Source organism: Clupea harengus, chromosome 3 (genome assembly GCF_900700415.2).
Source record: "Clupea harengus chromosome 3, Ch_v2.0.2, whole genome shotgun sequence".
NCBI classification, from domain to species: Eukaryota; Metazoa; Chordata; class Actinopteri; order Clupeiformes; family Clupeidae; genus Clupea; species Clupea harengus.
In genome coordinates this window covers 3900931-3917575 of record NC_045154.1, presented here as the reverse complement: position 1 = coordinate 3917575, position 16645 = coordinate 3900931, and the positions used below count along the sequence as shown (strand labels likewise).

Here is a 16645-nt window from a genome sequence, read left to right as displayed (position 1 = left end):
CACCCTCCCTTATTTTCAGTGGCTGTCGTCAACAAACTTGACGTGATCACTACTGTGCTCATCCTTTCCACCTAACCTAGTTTCCTTCAGATCACGTTATTTTTTAAACTATTTTATTTATTTCGGCTCTTTATGTGTGTCAGCTGCAGGCACGCAACATGATTTTCAAACACAGAATCTCACAAATCTCTTTGAGCGGTGTTTGGTGAGGGCTCAACGCAATGCCCCGGGAAGCCACCGTTGCCAAAACTTGCCTCCAACTTTGTCCCCAAAGTAGTCAGGCTACCCGCGCAAGCCACAACACACCGTCACCGCAGCTTTCACACTTGTTGCACTTATCCCGTGCGGAGAACAGATCTCGGAGGGGAATCCATATACTGTGAGTACTTAATTTCGAATGCTATTTTGAAAATGGCTATTATCATTTCTCAGTATAGGATATCAATCTTATTCAGAGTATGCGAAGTAATCAACCTGCGCCATCTGCGCGTGAGAAAGTGGATGGGGAAGCAACATGTTTACACTGAATGAAGGCCTGCAGGCGTTTAAAGAATTTTTTGTTAAGAATACTTTTCACTGTTTCGAGTTCACTAACGTAATGAGCGCATTATTGTTGACTCTGGTGCAGCCGCCTGAATATGCCCCTGCTTATGTCCTGTCCTTTGTTTCTTGCGCTAAGCTGTCAGGGTGTGACATTGAACTGATAACATGTTACACTCTGAAATCACCCAACTATCCTCCGCAGGTAGTGCATCACTGGTTGTAAAGAACTATTTTAGCTTTAACTTTTTCATGCGATTGCATTATGTGGCTTCAGCATGGGCAAGAAAGGGGTCCTGGGGAACAATGGTGACTCGCAAAGCACAGCGCGGTGCACCCGCGAATTTGTTTGATATGATGTTTAACATGCTGCCGTAGTGCCTTGAATAATCTAACAGGTTTAAGATGTAGTCCATTTAATCAGAACAAAAACTGGAAGTTGTTTGAGTTACCAACAGCCCAGTGATTTACCTATTGTTTGTGACTTACAAACTCTTCTCTTTTCAGGGTTGTGTCGTGATCATGTTCCGCAAGAATGCAACCATAACACGCTCGGATAAACGAGAGGTCCTTTCAGCTCGATTTGACGTGTTGTAACACATCTACTTCTTTACCTCTGATACAATGATATCTAGCACAAGATGTCTGAGCTGATAGACGCGGACACAATCAAAGAAAACGGCAAGGACGTAGAGAAAACGTTAGACTGGAGTTACATAGAATGGCGTGAGGATGAGTCAGCTAAATGGACGAATGCAGAGACGCAGACAGAGCTGGAGAATTTTGAGGATAAGCAAACGCAGACCAGCCACCCTTTCATCATGCGCATAGACCTGGACCGAACTCACGCCAGACTGCGACACATCTCCTTGAAGGAGTTCGACAACATGCCCACCCCGCTCATTCAGTTTGACAGACAGGCTCCCGCCAGGATCTCCACATCCCCCACTCTAAGAAGGATGCGGAGCACCAGACAAATGGACATTACCAGCCCATATGAGGACTCTGGCCCGTGTGAGACGTCACCAAGGAATCCTCTGTCTCCCTTGTACCGATTGAAGTCTCCCCTCGCGGCCAGCGTGTCGCTCCCGACGGAGGGCCAGGTTCAGCGGGTCTGTCACCCGGAGTCCCCAGCGATCCGTGGGAAAGCAAGATCACTTAGATCAAAGACTCTGGACAATGGTGTCATTTGCAAAAGGCCGGAGGCTCCATGTGAAGGAGAGCTTGTCAGCAGCAGAAGCTTTGAAAGCACCAGTGAGGGTGAACAGGTATAGAAATTAATTCAAGTTGATCATACCATCCATCCTATTTATTTAATCAGTGGAACGCTGCAGGTGTTTTGTCTGTTTTAGTGCTACTTCCTATACTGACGTTGTTTTTTTAAGTGACATGAGAACCAAAATCATCATAGTTAACTTAGCAGATCAATCCTACAAATTATCCTCCCTCTACAAAAATGATGTAGCTGTTTCCAGCTGCTATTTAATAGCCAATATTCTTGAATTGAATCCCCAAACAGATGCCACTGCATTCCTTTCCAATTGTGGCTCCTTTTCGGCGTCCTGCGGAGACGGTTCACAATGAGCGCTTTTGACAGCAAATGAATCAGCAGTTACATACACTGACAGCTTCGGCCGAGCCCACCCTGCTGAGGGCTGCCGGGAGACTCCGGCAACTGGGCCTCTCTCCCCGCGGCCGTCAGGCTGCACATAATGCCAGGGTCAGTGGCCCATCAAAAGGATAAAAGGGAAAGCCACTCAATGGCTCCATGCGTTCAGCGGAGCACGTCCTCAATAGGTCCCTCCGATATCCCCCCTCTTCCATCCCCACTGATGCGAGGGGCTCCGGAGGATTTCAAACACACAATTACTGGCCGTTCAAATTTTCCAATTGAAACATGAATGTGGCTGAAATTGATCTTGTTTTGGGGACTTCAATGTTTCATTGCTGAGGGGAGGCCCCAAGTGTGTCCTTGCTGGAGTTCTACAGTCAGAGCTGGGCCTCTTGGAATAACATCTAATGTCATTTTTGCTTTTTATTACAGCTGAAAGAACCGTCTCATAGAAGGTAAGTGGAACATTCATCTAACTTAATTCAAACCTAAAGTAATATTCAGTGGGATTGCATGAAATCTAGTTGTCTCATCTGCTGCCAGCTTAAAGCATAGCTGCTGAGTAGATTTAGGAAAGTACTGTGTGAAATGTCTCCTTTATTTCTTCTCAACCTCCTCCTTTATCTAGGCTGGTAAACACTGTAGTCAACAGCACAATTCAATATGCCACACAAACACAGACTGTTCAGGCCAAAACCATTGCAGCCTCTGTGTCAAACAACCATTCTTAATTTGCCGAGCTATTTCATTAAACCAGGAATTTGTTTGTGTGGAAACAGTCCATCTGTGCTAGTGTCCAACCTGAGCTGGACTGTGTCCACGGCACAGGCAGGCAGGCAGGCAGGCAGGCAGGCAGAGGGAGGGCAAAGCAGGGCCCAGGCAAGAGGCCGCCCCCATTGTTCATTGTGCTGGTGCTTTGTTAGCGCACAAGCGCAGGGCAGAGCGAGTTTTTAGAGTCCCATGGTTATGTGTGGACTAGACAAACTCTCATTAGTGCCACTCTCCCCTGCAGCCTGGCCAGGCTTCTTGACAGAGAGAGAGAGAGAGAGAATTGGGCTCCCCCCCTCCCACTGGTGGGGTAATTAGGCAGCTATTGTGGCCGTAATTACGTTCAGGACACTGTTCGCTCTCGGTGGACATGGGCTGCTGGGGATTGGTTGAGACAGTCGTGTTACAGGGGCATCATTATTTCTCGGAGGTGCGAGACAAAGCTCTGTTCTTCCCTGGCGCTCTCTGTCAGCGCCGACCTGTACAGAGGGGCCATTCTAGCCGGTACTCAAAGGAATGTGATTTCACCGTGGGATGGGATGTACAGTGTAATTAAACGCAATTAGCGATGACCCGTTTTCACGAGGGACCCATCGTGCCATTTTTTCGGAGGCCTGCTTGTCCATCGATTTGAAAGGCCTGATTAACTTTTCTACTTGTTAACTTTGGGGGCTCCTCTCGGGGGTGATCTTTGTGTGAGGCCCAGAAGGTCCCTCCGTGCCCCCTGTCCTGACACGTGAAGGGGCCCGCACACAAGGACCTCTGTGAAGCAGGGAACAGTCAGAATCACGAAAGGGGAAACAGTTCACTGAGGATGTGCTGTGATAAGGTCCACAGGTCTGTGATAGGGTCCATAGATATACATGGGTCTTTCCATGGTGTCCATAAGTGTAATTAAAGCAGCCGTAAGGAGTTTGTCTAAAACTAGTAAACTAAAGCAAAAGTGCTAACTCAAAGGCACGCAGTGAGTGTGTCAGTGTTCGTTTTTGAATTGTTTGCCTTAAAAGAAGCTACTGTCTAAAGTTCTGCTTTGCCATTCAACTTCCTCTTTTACATTCTGCAAATATAACATGGTCCGGGACTGATCATAGTTCATGGAGAGTGAAACTTTGTATGCAATAAAAGGGACAACCAGTTCCCTCACTGTTTACACCGCACGTTCTGTGTCACAGTGAGCACGCTGTCCAGGACTTATTAACATGCAAGAAATGCAGACAAACCAGCATGCAGCCAGAGTATGTCAGTTCCCATTAGTTGTTTATTTAAACGTCTTCTCAGGTTCACAAAGCCACCATCACGAGGCCTGTTTGTTGGGGAGCTGGAGAGGTGACCCAGCATTGATAGTGAAGCATGAGAAAACCTGCCTGGCCAGTCTGGATTTGGCCAGTGGTGCAGCGCTGAACAGAAGCACAGCGCATGAGGATGTTGTAAATGATAAAAGTTCACTGTAAGCACTGATGAGATATTTGTTGCTCAGCCTAGACTTCAGGTCAGTTGATTTTTTTGCCTAATGTGTCCATTGGCTGAACATGCTGAACTCTCTTCAGTGCATCAGATAGATCAGATCAACCGTGCCCTTCATAATAAAAGCCTCTGAATTTGCATAGTTCGCTCCATTTGCATGTGTTACTGCCTTGGCGTCAGGAACATGGTCAGGTGAAAGGACAGGTGAAATATAACATTTGACTTCAGTGACGGCAGAGTACAGAACTCACAAAGCCCCAGGCAGAAAGGCTTGGCTCCGGCTCTCCGAGCCCTGTTCTTCCCATTGTTCTCTGCCACTGAAGGAGGATGGAAAAGTCCTGTTCAGAGCGCTTTCTCTTTCGCCTCTCGTAAAGCACACGCTCCATTAACCCCTGGCCCTAATCCTCCAATGAACACGGTGACTTTACAAGAAAGTAGGCCATCGTGACACACAAACAACAGTGGCATCAGAGGATCAATTTACTGTAAACCTTATCACCAGTAGCGAGTTCCTCTGCTTCTCCTAGCACAAGGCAGGCATCTGAGCAATGTGCAAATGTCAAAGAGGATTTCTTTTCTATCCTGCTAAGCTGTATCTTGAAATTAAAGTGTTGGATTTGTTGTGTTCCGTTCATTTTTGCTCTAAGAAGGTTAGTATGCAAGCTTGGGAGAATTTTAATTGGAGTGTACATTCCCAGCTTTGCAGCACAAAACTACAGGAGTTGCATAACACTGTATGGATTGAAGTGTTTGAGCTCATCATAAATCTTTGTATTGATCTCCTCTGGAATGAAATAGTTAAAATTTAGTTTGAACAAGCACCACAAAAAATGAAGACATTTTATCAGGCCATGGTGAAACTATGAATTGAAGGTCTTGTTGTAATGTTGACAGACCGGCTATGTGATTGTTCTACTGCTCTGTGTATTGGATTGGATTGATATTCGACTGCACCATGTTTCTGACGCCTGCACTTCTATAATGTGGGCACAAACAGCACAAGCTGCATTCACCTAGAGTAAACCTAGGGGAAAGGCTGGCCTGTACTGGGGGTTTGCAATATAAGAGCCATGAAAGCTTTATGGTAGAGAGACAGGCAGTTGTGAGTAGGGCTGACTGCACCTGTTGCTAGGTGTGCTTCCTGCTCGCCCTGTGTGCTTTAAAGGCCTGAAGGTCCGGAATGTTCTGTGCTCTCACCTGTGTCCTCCGCTCCTCCTGCCACGCCCTCTGGCTGTTCCCAGGCTCCAGGAGCGCCGGCGGAGCTCGGTGGTGGTGAGCCTACCGGGGCTGGACGTGTCTCCGGGGGACCTCTTTGTGTCCAATGGCGCAGCGGACATTCTAAACCGCTCCACGTTCTCAGGTGGGTTTTTCAGGGAGACGAGGTGTGTTGTTATGTGGTGTCGCGGAAGCTGCCCTCAGGGTGTCCAGCTCTCGTGTCACAGGGGGCTTTCCAGAACCCAACCAGAGTCACTCTCTCCAGTTACCATGCTATCAGTGTCTGACCCTATTTGTTCTTGGAGATGAACACAATTCCAAGACATGGAAGGAGCACTGCTGTATTTGGTTTTTACACTTACACAGCACAAATGGGTCTCCTTAGATGGCTGGCCAATCTCATTTTCCAAACTGGACACTGGTGGACCTGAAGGTTTATTTACATGTATCTGTTTCCTGTTCTCTTTGTTCCACCCAGACACTAAGAAATCAAAGTGGCCGTTCTCCAGGCGCAGCACGGTAAGTGGATCTCTGGCTCTGGCTCTGGCCCTCCCGGTGCTTGCTAGTGCAGTGCGGCGCAGTGGGTTCGCTGATGCCGTGTCCCCCCGCTGGCCCGGCCAGCTTAGCCAGAGCACACATTCTTATTGTCCCCTGACCCGCTTTGCAAATCAGATTTGCATGCCCTCCCTCATTACCTCCCTCTCTCCCTCCCTTTGCCTCACCCTTGTCACCGCTCTCTTGAAAAACAATGAACACCCCAACCAACAAATACCAGAGCTGCACTATTTGGTCGAACACTCTGCTGCCTCAACCCCACATTCCCAGTCCCATGGAAAGAGATAGTGTTCCCCAGGGGGTCAGGTTACTATAAACACCTGTGATTCATTCGTCCTCCTCCACAGACTAAGGGAAAGGTGCGGACAGCCACAGACGTTGAGAAGTGTCTCTCCGCTTCTCATATTCAGGACTGGAGGGACTCGGACTTCCAGAGGTTAAAGGTCAGTGAAGCCCACCAGTGGCCTACCCTACCCCACACCCGACCCAGCCTATTCCCACCGCCGTCTCTCCTCTGGAATGCCAAAGTTCCCCAGCCAATTCTTGGAAGTGTTTGAAAGTAGAATTGTCTGAACTTTTCTAATCAAATCTTGATCATGGGATCGTGACTGAGCGCCTTGATATAATGAGCTTAGCAGCTCTGCGGTCTCTAAATAAACGGCACTAAAGCATTTTGCAAGAGCAGGACTGACAGCAAGGTTGATTGATGGCTTCATGTGTGGAGAAGTTTAGTGAACCTGAAAAGGTTAAAGACTTCAACAGTAAGCTTGGTTGTAAATGGGAAGGAAACCACAGTGGTGCCACGTGCGTGCGTGCGTGCGTGCGTGCGTGCGTGCGTGCGTGCACATTTAGAACATCACTTAGAATGTCATGTGAAGTATGCCGAACATTCATCAATGCTTCATGTCCTGTGCCCTGCTATGAATGTGAAGGAAACAAGGTTTCAACATAGTTTCAGTCATTGCAACATGGCCATCCTCTCTAGTGCTCGTTTGAAAGAATGAAACCATCTGCAGCGTGTCTGCACTTCAGTAAGGAGGACACTCCATCTGGACACACCACAGCACCCTGACCGATGTGTGTCCCTTCCCAGGACTGCTCTCTGGAGGAGTTTCTGAGGGAGCACTCGCCCCCGCTCCATGCCCAAGAGGACCCCAAGGCCTACAGGAAACAGGAAGCGATCTGGGAGCTCTTCACCAGTGAGTGCGTCTACTTCCTGGACCAGCTCATGGTTCTGAAGGAGGTACAGTAACAACTAAAGTGTCTATTTTGTTCTTGCGTTGTCCTTTCTTTGCTTCTGTGAATATCTTCTGATGTATTTAAATGATTCACATTGGTCCCTGTGAACTGAAGGGAACGTGCTGTAACGCTGTGCTCGAACCTGCTGTGAACTGAAATGAACTTGTTTTCCTTCCCTGTGTTGTTTGGGTTGCATGCAGGTATTCCTGACCACCCTGAGCGATCTGCAGATGCGAGATTGCCTGCAAGATATCGACTCCTGGAGGCTCTTTGCCAATCTCAACGAGCTGTGCCTGGTACGACACCAGTCATCATCAGATACAAAAACAGAGGGCAGATCTAATCAGTTTCTGATAACACATATGCGGGCTATGTAAACAAAGCATCTGTACTGTATATATTGTAAAAGTGAATGAAATTACAGATTTGTGAGTTTTATGCGAGAACAATGCGTATGTTATAATGTTTATATACAATTAAACTTAAAAATATGTATATATTATAAATACATTTTTATATGAAAATATTCACAATATTTTTGTTCCTGGTGCGATGATTCATGAATTCATCATCCAGTCGCTGAGGAACAACATGGCACCTATTTGGGTCGAGCCTGGTCCTGATGCCTGCTTGATATTTGATATTTTTTGTCAGGGAAGAGAGTCTGTGGTACATTTTAGCAAACAAACAAAAGCAAATGTCATGGTGTTTGTCATCCCAGGTGAGCTTTGACTTCCTGACCAGCCTGTTGCGTGTGATAAAGGAGTCTTGGCAGGACTCAGACTCTGACAACACACAGGCCCTGCTGGCTCTGCTCAAAAAGGCAAGTCCACGCACCGAGCACCCCCCCCCCCCCCCCCCCCGCCACACCCCCCATTTTGTGCCTTTATGACTGCCATCTATCAGCCCCCTTTCTGAAACTGGGTTTGTGTGCTGTCGTTTGCAGACTTTCAGGGAGAGCATTTGCCACTGTCTACAGAAGTACTGCTTGAACTACTCGGCTGCCATCCTTTATCTGGACAGCCTGAAGCCCAGGGAGGACTTTGGCTCCTACGTAAAGGTACGTTGTGCTGGTTATTGGAGGCAGTAAATTAGGGCCGTCGGAGCAGAGAAGCACAGGGCAAGCCTAAGCGCAGCCAGGGGCAGGTTACAACGTCTCTCTGCTAGAGCAAGGTCCTATTGACAGTGACTGTTGCTCAGCGTGTTGGAGCTCATCCATCAGACTGTGATGAGTCAGTTAGTCAGGCAGGCAGGCTCCCTTTGCACCCTGGGGCTTCTCTTATCTTCCATCCTTGGCATGAGTCATGAGTATGAGTCATGTATGTCAGTATATCAGTGTGTTCTCCTGGTCTTTTATAAATGGTCTTGTCTTATCCCCCCCCCCCCTCATCTATCTGTTTGTCTTTCTTCCTCTCTGTTTTAATGGTGCAGTAATGTAATGGTTGGATGAAGTGTAAAACCTTTCCGTCTCATAGTGGTGTGAGCGGAACCAGCAGTGCCGTCGGCTGCAGCTGAGGGACCTGCTGGTGGTTCCCCTGCAGAGGTTCACGAGGTACCCGCTCCTCCTGAAGAACGTGGGCAAGAGGAGCCAGAGCCCAGAGGAGGAGAGCGCCCTGCAGGAGGTGGTGGAGCAGGTGGACAGAGCCATATGTGAGTCCCCACCCCTTTGTCTCATTGGACCCCACTCCTTGCCCATTACAGCACGCCATTATTATACTGTAGTCTGACAGCGGCCTACTAGTTACATCTGAGCAACCATTTTGGTGCTGTAGTCTGTAATACTGTAGTCTGATAGCTGCCTTCTAGTAACATCTGAGGAACCATTTACACTGAATAGATTGGTCGAGCAACATCATTTGTAGCAAGCCAAAACTTGTTTGAATGTGCGTGTGTGTGTGTGTGTGTGTGTGTGTGTGTGTGTGTGTGTATCTGCCAGTGTGAGAAAATAATTACGAAGAGAGTTGTGCAAAGCCGGAATAAGACAATCAAGAAGAACATGATTTGTCAGTCAAACTGATTGGCTACTGTCCATTTCTGAGGTCATGTAACCTGGATTGCATAATGAGACTTGAAATTAAAATACTCATAATAAGCACATTAACTGTGCACATTTGATAATGAATAGTCTTTAATTCAGTTAGTTTTAGGCCTAGTTTCCAGAAAACAGTTGAATGCAATAGCACATTCTCTCAAGATAGGCGTCCAAACCCCTCATCCTCACTAAGTGTACTAAGGTGGGAACAATCAAGTCATAACTTTTCATACCCTCAAAATGCAGCACTAATTTAGAATGCTATAGCTTGTGCTATTTTCACAGATGACATAAGATGACATTTTAATAATGTGTAAACTTATTGAAACAGGTCAACTGTACAAGTTTGTACACGCAGTGAGCAAAGGTCTTTGAGCATTATCTGCTTCTCATAGCAGAATCAGGTTTAGGTTTGGACCTGTTCCCTTATACTCAATCCAGTCCAGTCGAGTCATTTAAATGGGTACTTATATTTGCATGCACCAAATTTGGATGTGGTTCCCCATTTGGTTTATTTTGGCAACTCGTCACCAGAGCCTCTACCTGGAGTCCAGCCAGGCCTCATCACAGCCTAGACACGCACACCTGTTGTCACTGTTACCAGGCAACAAGCCCAACCTATGGCAGATGAATTCAGAAGGACTGAAAGTAACATCATTAAAAATAACAAATAGAAAACTGTTCCCATGAACTGTTGAATATGTGCGTGTGTGTCCTTTGTATTGTTCTCCCATAATCAATGGTGGGTGTGTTCCTTTGTGTGTCCATGTCGGTCCTGCTACACTGACTGGAGGTAATTAGAGTGTCTTGTGTAAAGGTCGACTTCCACCTTCTCTCTTTTTCCCTCTCTCCCTCCCACCATGCAGATCTGTGCCATGAGATCACAAAAGCCACGGGGCGTGCGACTAATCTGATCATACTGGGAGGGTAAAAATAGAAGTGATTGTCGTCAGCACGAGAGAAAAAAAAAAAAATGTCACTGTAATGTCCATGAACTGCTGTGTTGCGGGGCAGGAACCCGGAGTGTCCTCTCCGTGACCCCGGCAGTGTTTATTTATGTCAGAGTAGGCTTTGTGTGGGCTTTTGTTACTGTGAAGATGAAGCACAGGACCCAGACCCTGTGTCTCCTCTCTGTGCAGATGACCTGGAGGGGAAGGTGAAATGGCTGGACAACTACCAGAAAGTCAAGCAGCTGAAGGAGGCACTGGTCTGGCTGCCGGTGTGGGAGAGGGACAAGCGAGCTTATGTACCCGAGGTGAGCTGTGAGCGGTCAGCGCAGACAAATGTGTCATTTAGGCCAATTCATTGTGTGATTTAGGACATTTCAACAAGTCATTGCATGACTGCAGTGAAAGTTTAATGGGCACATGTATTTAGCAGATGGTCCTTCTCAAAATGATAATAGACTAAACATATCCTTCTTTTGGACTTTGCGCTCCTGTGAGATCATCCCAGTGACGTTAGTGTTTTCCTCACCATCGTCTTCAGAGTTCACCTGGGGGTTCAAGGGTTGTTTGGCTTTTGCAGGTGTTTTTTCCTAGACTTCTAGTACAGAGAGGATTTTCATTCCATCAGTATGTGTGCTCATTAGGAATAAAAGCCATGACTTGGTTGTTGTTAGCACCTTGCACTTCCAGTTTCAGGACAGGACTTTGATGCTGTGGCTGTCTATTGAGTGACAAGAACAAGACCAAACATGTCATGCTTTCCTAATCCCCATTCATGTCCACCTGCAGAACCTGAAGCACCTGCTGAAGGCCGTGACTCTGGAGAACCTCATCACTCACCGCAGCCTGCTGCACGAGGGGAGGCTGGTCCTCATTGGTGAGATGCTCACCAGTGGTGCTATCACCAGTACTTAGAAAGAGAGAGGGCACGCATGCCCAAGTAGCCGCTCACCGTGGCACTAGATCAGAGTCTAATCTGGGCCAGAATCAGCTACTTTCTAGGATCTATTAGCTACTATCCATCTCTACTATCTGGGTCACCTTTACATGCATTGTCATGTAAAACTGTGAGTGGACTTTTTGTTTATGTGCCTCAATGTGTTTTTGTATTCTTTTTCACATGTATTAAAACTAATAAAATGTACTATGTCGTCACAGAAAATGCGAAACTCCATGAAGTCTTTCTGTTCCTTTTTGACGAGTTTCTGCTGGTCACCAAGCTGAAACGGAATAAAAAGGTAAGGCTCATTTATGGCTCAGGAGCTTAATGACTGGTGTTCAAAATAGTTGTGCAACAATCTCTTGCCTCGCCTTTTCATTGCTTTAATTGCTATGCTGATAACTATCATATCACAATAAAAGGGCTTCCACACCCCACCATGACTGTGTGGGATTAAGGTCTGTGTACACACAGGATTGACATCCAATTACGGTGATCTCATTACGATCACTGGATCATTGTGTGATGAGGCACAACATGTTTGAATGTGTTTTTAACGTAATATTTACTTTAGACTACGTGTGGTTTAAAATGCCTCTCTCAGTGGGATCAGGACTAAACCTGAACACATTTAAATAACTAATGTGTCCAAACTATACATGGCCATGAGTGGCATGGGTTTGTATTTGGGTTTGTGTCATGGTCTCATGGATCTCTAATGGGTGTGTACGATGTCTCATGTTTATTTATTTTTTCTATATGTGCATTTCTCACCTAAGTGTGTATGTATGTGTGGCTTTGGTGTTTCTTGTGTTTTTTAGCCTGCATACGTGTGTGTGAGTCCTGTGTGCATGCGTGTCTGTGTTAATGTGTGTCTCTGTCTTTCTCTCACGTGTCCGTGTCTCCCAGAGGTCTGGTGGCGCTGACCAGATTCAGCCGCGTCCAGGCCCGGGTCAGGAGCTGGAGCAGCTGCTGCAGGAAGGCTGCAGCTTCACCGTCCTGGACCAGCCCGTGTCCCTGGACCGCCTGCAGCTCAAGAATGTGGACCAGCTCAATGCTACAGGTCAGGCCAAGACCACAATCACCACAAGCCTTGACTGTCTGCTGAAAATAAATAAGTCCACCATTATAGTTAACTGGAGTGACACTGGAGTATGTGTATTCTTTCTCATGCTGACCAAATGTGTGAAACCTGACGATTCTAAGTTGTAACACCTCTTCCTCCTCGCTCTGGCTGTTCCTCCACAGCTTCAGGCCTGCCCCATTCCTTCATCATCATGCACCAGAACCGCTACCAGCAGTGCATCGGCGTCTTCATCCTGCAGGCCTATTCAGAAGCTGTCAAGGTGAGAGGCCCTGTACCTCTGCCTCTAGCCGGTCACCGAGTATATTGTCATGACCAAAGGCTGACGGGATGGAAATCACGTTGCATCTTCAGCTGCTCTATGATGTGACGTTTAATCAGCAGGATTCAAAACTGGCAGCCATCCTCAAGCTGCTGGGTGGGAGGTTGTTTTGATTGGCATTCACCTTTGGACAGGCGTGAGATAGATGAGGAACCACCCCGATTAGTCCTAAACAATAGTCCAGATAGGGCAGAGTGACAGAGTGATCTGAGGGACCACCCCGATCACAGTCCTAAACAGTAGTCCAGGTAGGGCAGAGTGGCATCATCTGTCTCACTGGTTTATGGCCATCTTTAAGTAATAGTGCTGAGATCCTGGGCGTTTCTTCACCTGACTCAGCACAAAGGGCAGTACTTAGATTGCGTTATCTCCCAATTCCCACGCCTTATCTTGCCATTTGTCTCCTCAACTAATGGTCAATTCACTTTTTTTATAAGCAGGTGTGTAGGATTCAGTAGTCTACTTTGTATCTGGTTAACTAGCTATTTAAGTGCTTGTGTGATTTCATGCACCAAGTATTCCATATGACACTGTAATAAGAGGAGCTCGTTTTTCAGTAAATCCCCTTAAACCCCTGTGGGCTCAGTGTTTCTCAGTGCCTGTTCTAGAAATGCGCTTTTGTCCACGTTATTGTGCAAAGTGTGGATGAGTGAGTTAGAGAGAGCAGTCACGCAAGTGCTTCTGTTGAGCTTCCCCTAAGAAAGTACGCACATTGTGTACACCTGTACGAGAGAGTAATAGGAAAGATCTGTTACTAAGTCCTGTTGACGGTGGCTGTCTCCTTGTGTAAACAGTTTCTTTTGTGTTGTAGAAAACATGGATGACTGAGATCGAGAGTGCCGTTACAACGCTTTTGAAGCAAGACTCGGGACATTTCCATGTCAAGAACTCGTCGGTCTGGCTGGAGTCCTCGCAAATCTAAGCTTCTCTGCACCGATCCTGTGAAGTGTTCCCAACAGACCCAACCCAGGTCCTCAGCAGGCTGGGCCTTGTAAGAACTCCCCGTCCAGAGACCATTTTGCTGAGGCTCACCTCACCTGAAGCCTCCCCTGCCAGACTAGACTAGAACGCTCCTGAGCCTCCCATCCAACCCAATCTCAGTCCAATCCCCAGCCCCTCCACCTCCCCACACAAGCTCCCTTACGCCTCAGTCCAATCCCCAGCCCGTCCACCTCCCCACAGGCTCCCTTACGCCTCAGTCCAATCCCCAGCCCGTCCACCTCACGCCTCAGTCCAATCCCCAGCCCGTCCACCTCACGCCTCAGTCCAATCCCCAGCCCGTCCACCTCACGCCTCAGTCCAATCCCCAGCCCGTCCACCTCACGCCTCAGTCCAATCCCCAGCCCGTCCACCTCCCCACACAGGCTCCCTCACTCCTCAGTTCAAAAGGGTGTGGACGAGGGAACAGTCGCTGCTATGGCGGATATGTGTGCTACAGGCGACATCCTGCGAATCAGAAGGGTTATCTCCCCTATCAACTTCACCCAGTCACCTTCTACCTACTCACACACACATGCAGTGAGAATAGGGCAATTACAAGCAGAGGAAGTCAAGCACATAATGTAGGTATTAATCTTTTCCAGTGACTCAGTTGATGTAAATGACTAGTTTTTTGTAATTAAAGTTTTCCATGAAAGTACTCTGTAGCTGACTACACTGGCTGGCTGAATTTTGTGTCCGTGATGGTTTATTACCGGTCTTTATGCCAATCTAAATGTTATTATGTAACAGAGGCGTTCCGACATTCAAGATGGTTTACAGTATAGCAAAGAACAATGGAACGTGTCTTACAGTGGCTGGACTAAATAACTTAATAATAAATAATTTCAAAAAGGCCAGGATTTATGTTGAAAATAGAAACACCTAGTTTTATTATTTAATAATAAAAAAAAAAAGATCCCTCGGGACATAAATTACATCACTTTTTTTCCACTCTCATAACAAAAAGTAAAACCATTCAGCGCATCAGGTCATTCAGTCCATCCTGTTAGTCCGCCGTGGCCTTTCATATGGACACCAGAGATGGTGATGGGGGGCAGTGAGTGAGAACGCAAGCTTAAGGCACAGAGACATGATCACACAAACAGCGTCCAGTGGTGAGCACGTACAGGCCTGGGGGGTATTCCAAGTATGTGCTTTAATAACATAGCTGGGTAAGTTCACTCAGAGTAAGTGGTAAGCCTCCTAAAAGAGCCGCCCTCTGGCTTTGTTTTGCTAGAAGAATAAAACCATAGGGCTTCTCTATTAGGAGGTTTACCACTTACTCCAAGTTAACTTACCCAGGTTTGTCACTGAACCAAGTACTTGGCATAACCTCTAGGGCTAAGCCCCTGATCAGCATGCCACACACAAACACAGCCATGATAAACCACCAAGTTAAGACCACAACAATGCGTAGTGTCATTACCAAATGATATATGAGGACGGTTAAGACCATGAATTTTTTTTGTTTTTCTTTACATATGTCCTCAGTAGTTTTTCCTCCCTTTTCTTCTTATTTTTTTATATATATATATAAAAGCATATTATACATCATAATCAAAACATGTTACAGACAAAGTTACAATGGCATTTGTTAGTGGAGTGACAGAACTGAAATCCCTCCAGAAAAGCGGATGTGATGAGGCCGCCACCTGTTCCGTTCCTTTTCTCCAGGGAGAGAGAGAGAGAGAGAGAGAGAGAGAGAGAGAGAGAGAGAGAGAGAGAGAGAGAGAGAACACAAGCAGACAGATGAAGAGGAAGTCCATGGCACTAACACACATTCAGTAGGACTGCCACACCTACATCTCAGCAGGCCTTGTACAATTGGGTGTGTGAGAGTCAGTATCTCACATGCATGAAGAAATACAAACAAATCTGCAAGTTGAGAGAGAGAGAGCTCGAGTTACATTCTACTAAACACATAAAAAGAACATCCTCAGTCCTACTGTGTTCTGATTCTTCACCAGACGGATGTGAATACTGCGCTGAAGTAGAATGTGACCATGACCCCTGACACAAAAGGTCATGTGACTCTGCAGAGGCCTTCACCTCTAACTTTCCTTCTGTGCCTAACCCAGAGGTAAATACGCTCCCCCTAGCCCAAAAAAAAACAAAAAAACAAGAACTTCCAAGATACTGATGCGGATAAGCTGAGGAGCATTCCCTCTTCAGCAGGCTGGGGGACGGGGGTGGGGGGGGATGGGTGGGGTGGGGTGGGGTGGGGTGGGGTGGGGTGGGGTGGGGGACCTGTGTCAGTTTGAGTGTGCACCCCGTGGTGAAACCTGACTAACCTGCTCCAGCCAACAGAGGTGACGGGGAAACACTGAGGTTGTAGCTCTCCCAAAGAGTGCTTTTCACATTGACATCAAAGTCACTTGTGCGATACATCTCCAGCGCAGCGGAGTTTTTCTTTTTGTACAGGCAGCACTTCAGACAACACAATAACACCAAACATCCTAAAACTTTTTAAATTATTATTAAAAAGAAACATACGGGCAGCCACACACACACAACTGCAGCCAATGCCACAGTATCACAATTATTGCTCAAAAGCAAGATGGGTGCAAACACACAGCAGAACACACACACACACACACACACACACACACACACACACACACACACACACACACACACACACACACACACACACACACACACACACACACACACACACACACCCTATGTACAATGCAGGGTTAACTTGTGGGTCATGACAAGTCAGCAGCCAATGCAACATGAAACACACCTTAACTGAAGAACAAGAAGCGCTTTGAGCATTAACTGTACAGATGGCAGGGTGGTCAGAAAGGCTTAATCATGAATCTCAGAAACACCTACATCCATTAACCATCCATTTCAGAGCCCCAGAACACTTGATAGTGTTAGATGACAAGAGATCCTTCCACCACCTGGCCCAGACTCCCCCCACACACACACACTCCG

The 16645-nt window shown here is 46.9% G+C and overlaps 1 protein-coding gene across 1 annotated transcript; it reads left to right on the top strand.

Annotated features, from left to right (window-relative positions):
• Window positions 1-14369, top strand: plekhg7 (pleckstrin homology domain containing, family G (with RhoGef domain) member 7). Its single transcript, XM_031564278.2, has 17 exons — window positions 1-379; window positions 1048-1808; window positions 2585-2607; window positions 5626-5744; window positions 6078-6118; window positions 6502-6597; window positions 7248-7397; window positions 7594-7689; window positions 8115-8216; window positions 8340-8453; window positions 8869-9043; window positions 10565-10680; window positions 11162-11249; window positions 11531-11610; window positions 12222-12375; window positions 12561-12658; window positions 13530-14369. The coding sequence occupies exons 2-17, from the start codon at window positions 1182-1184 to the stop codon at window positions 13638-13640; spliced, it is 2190 nt and encodes a 729-aa protein (XP_031420138.1). The 5' UTR covers window positions 1-379; window positions 1048-1181; the 3' UTR covers window positions 13641-14369.
• Window positions 14370-16645: the final 2276 nt, after the last annotated feature.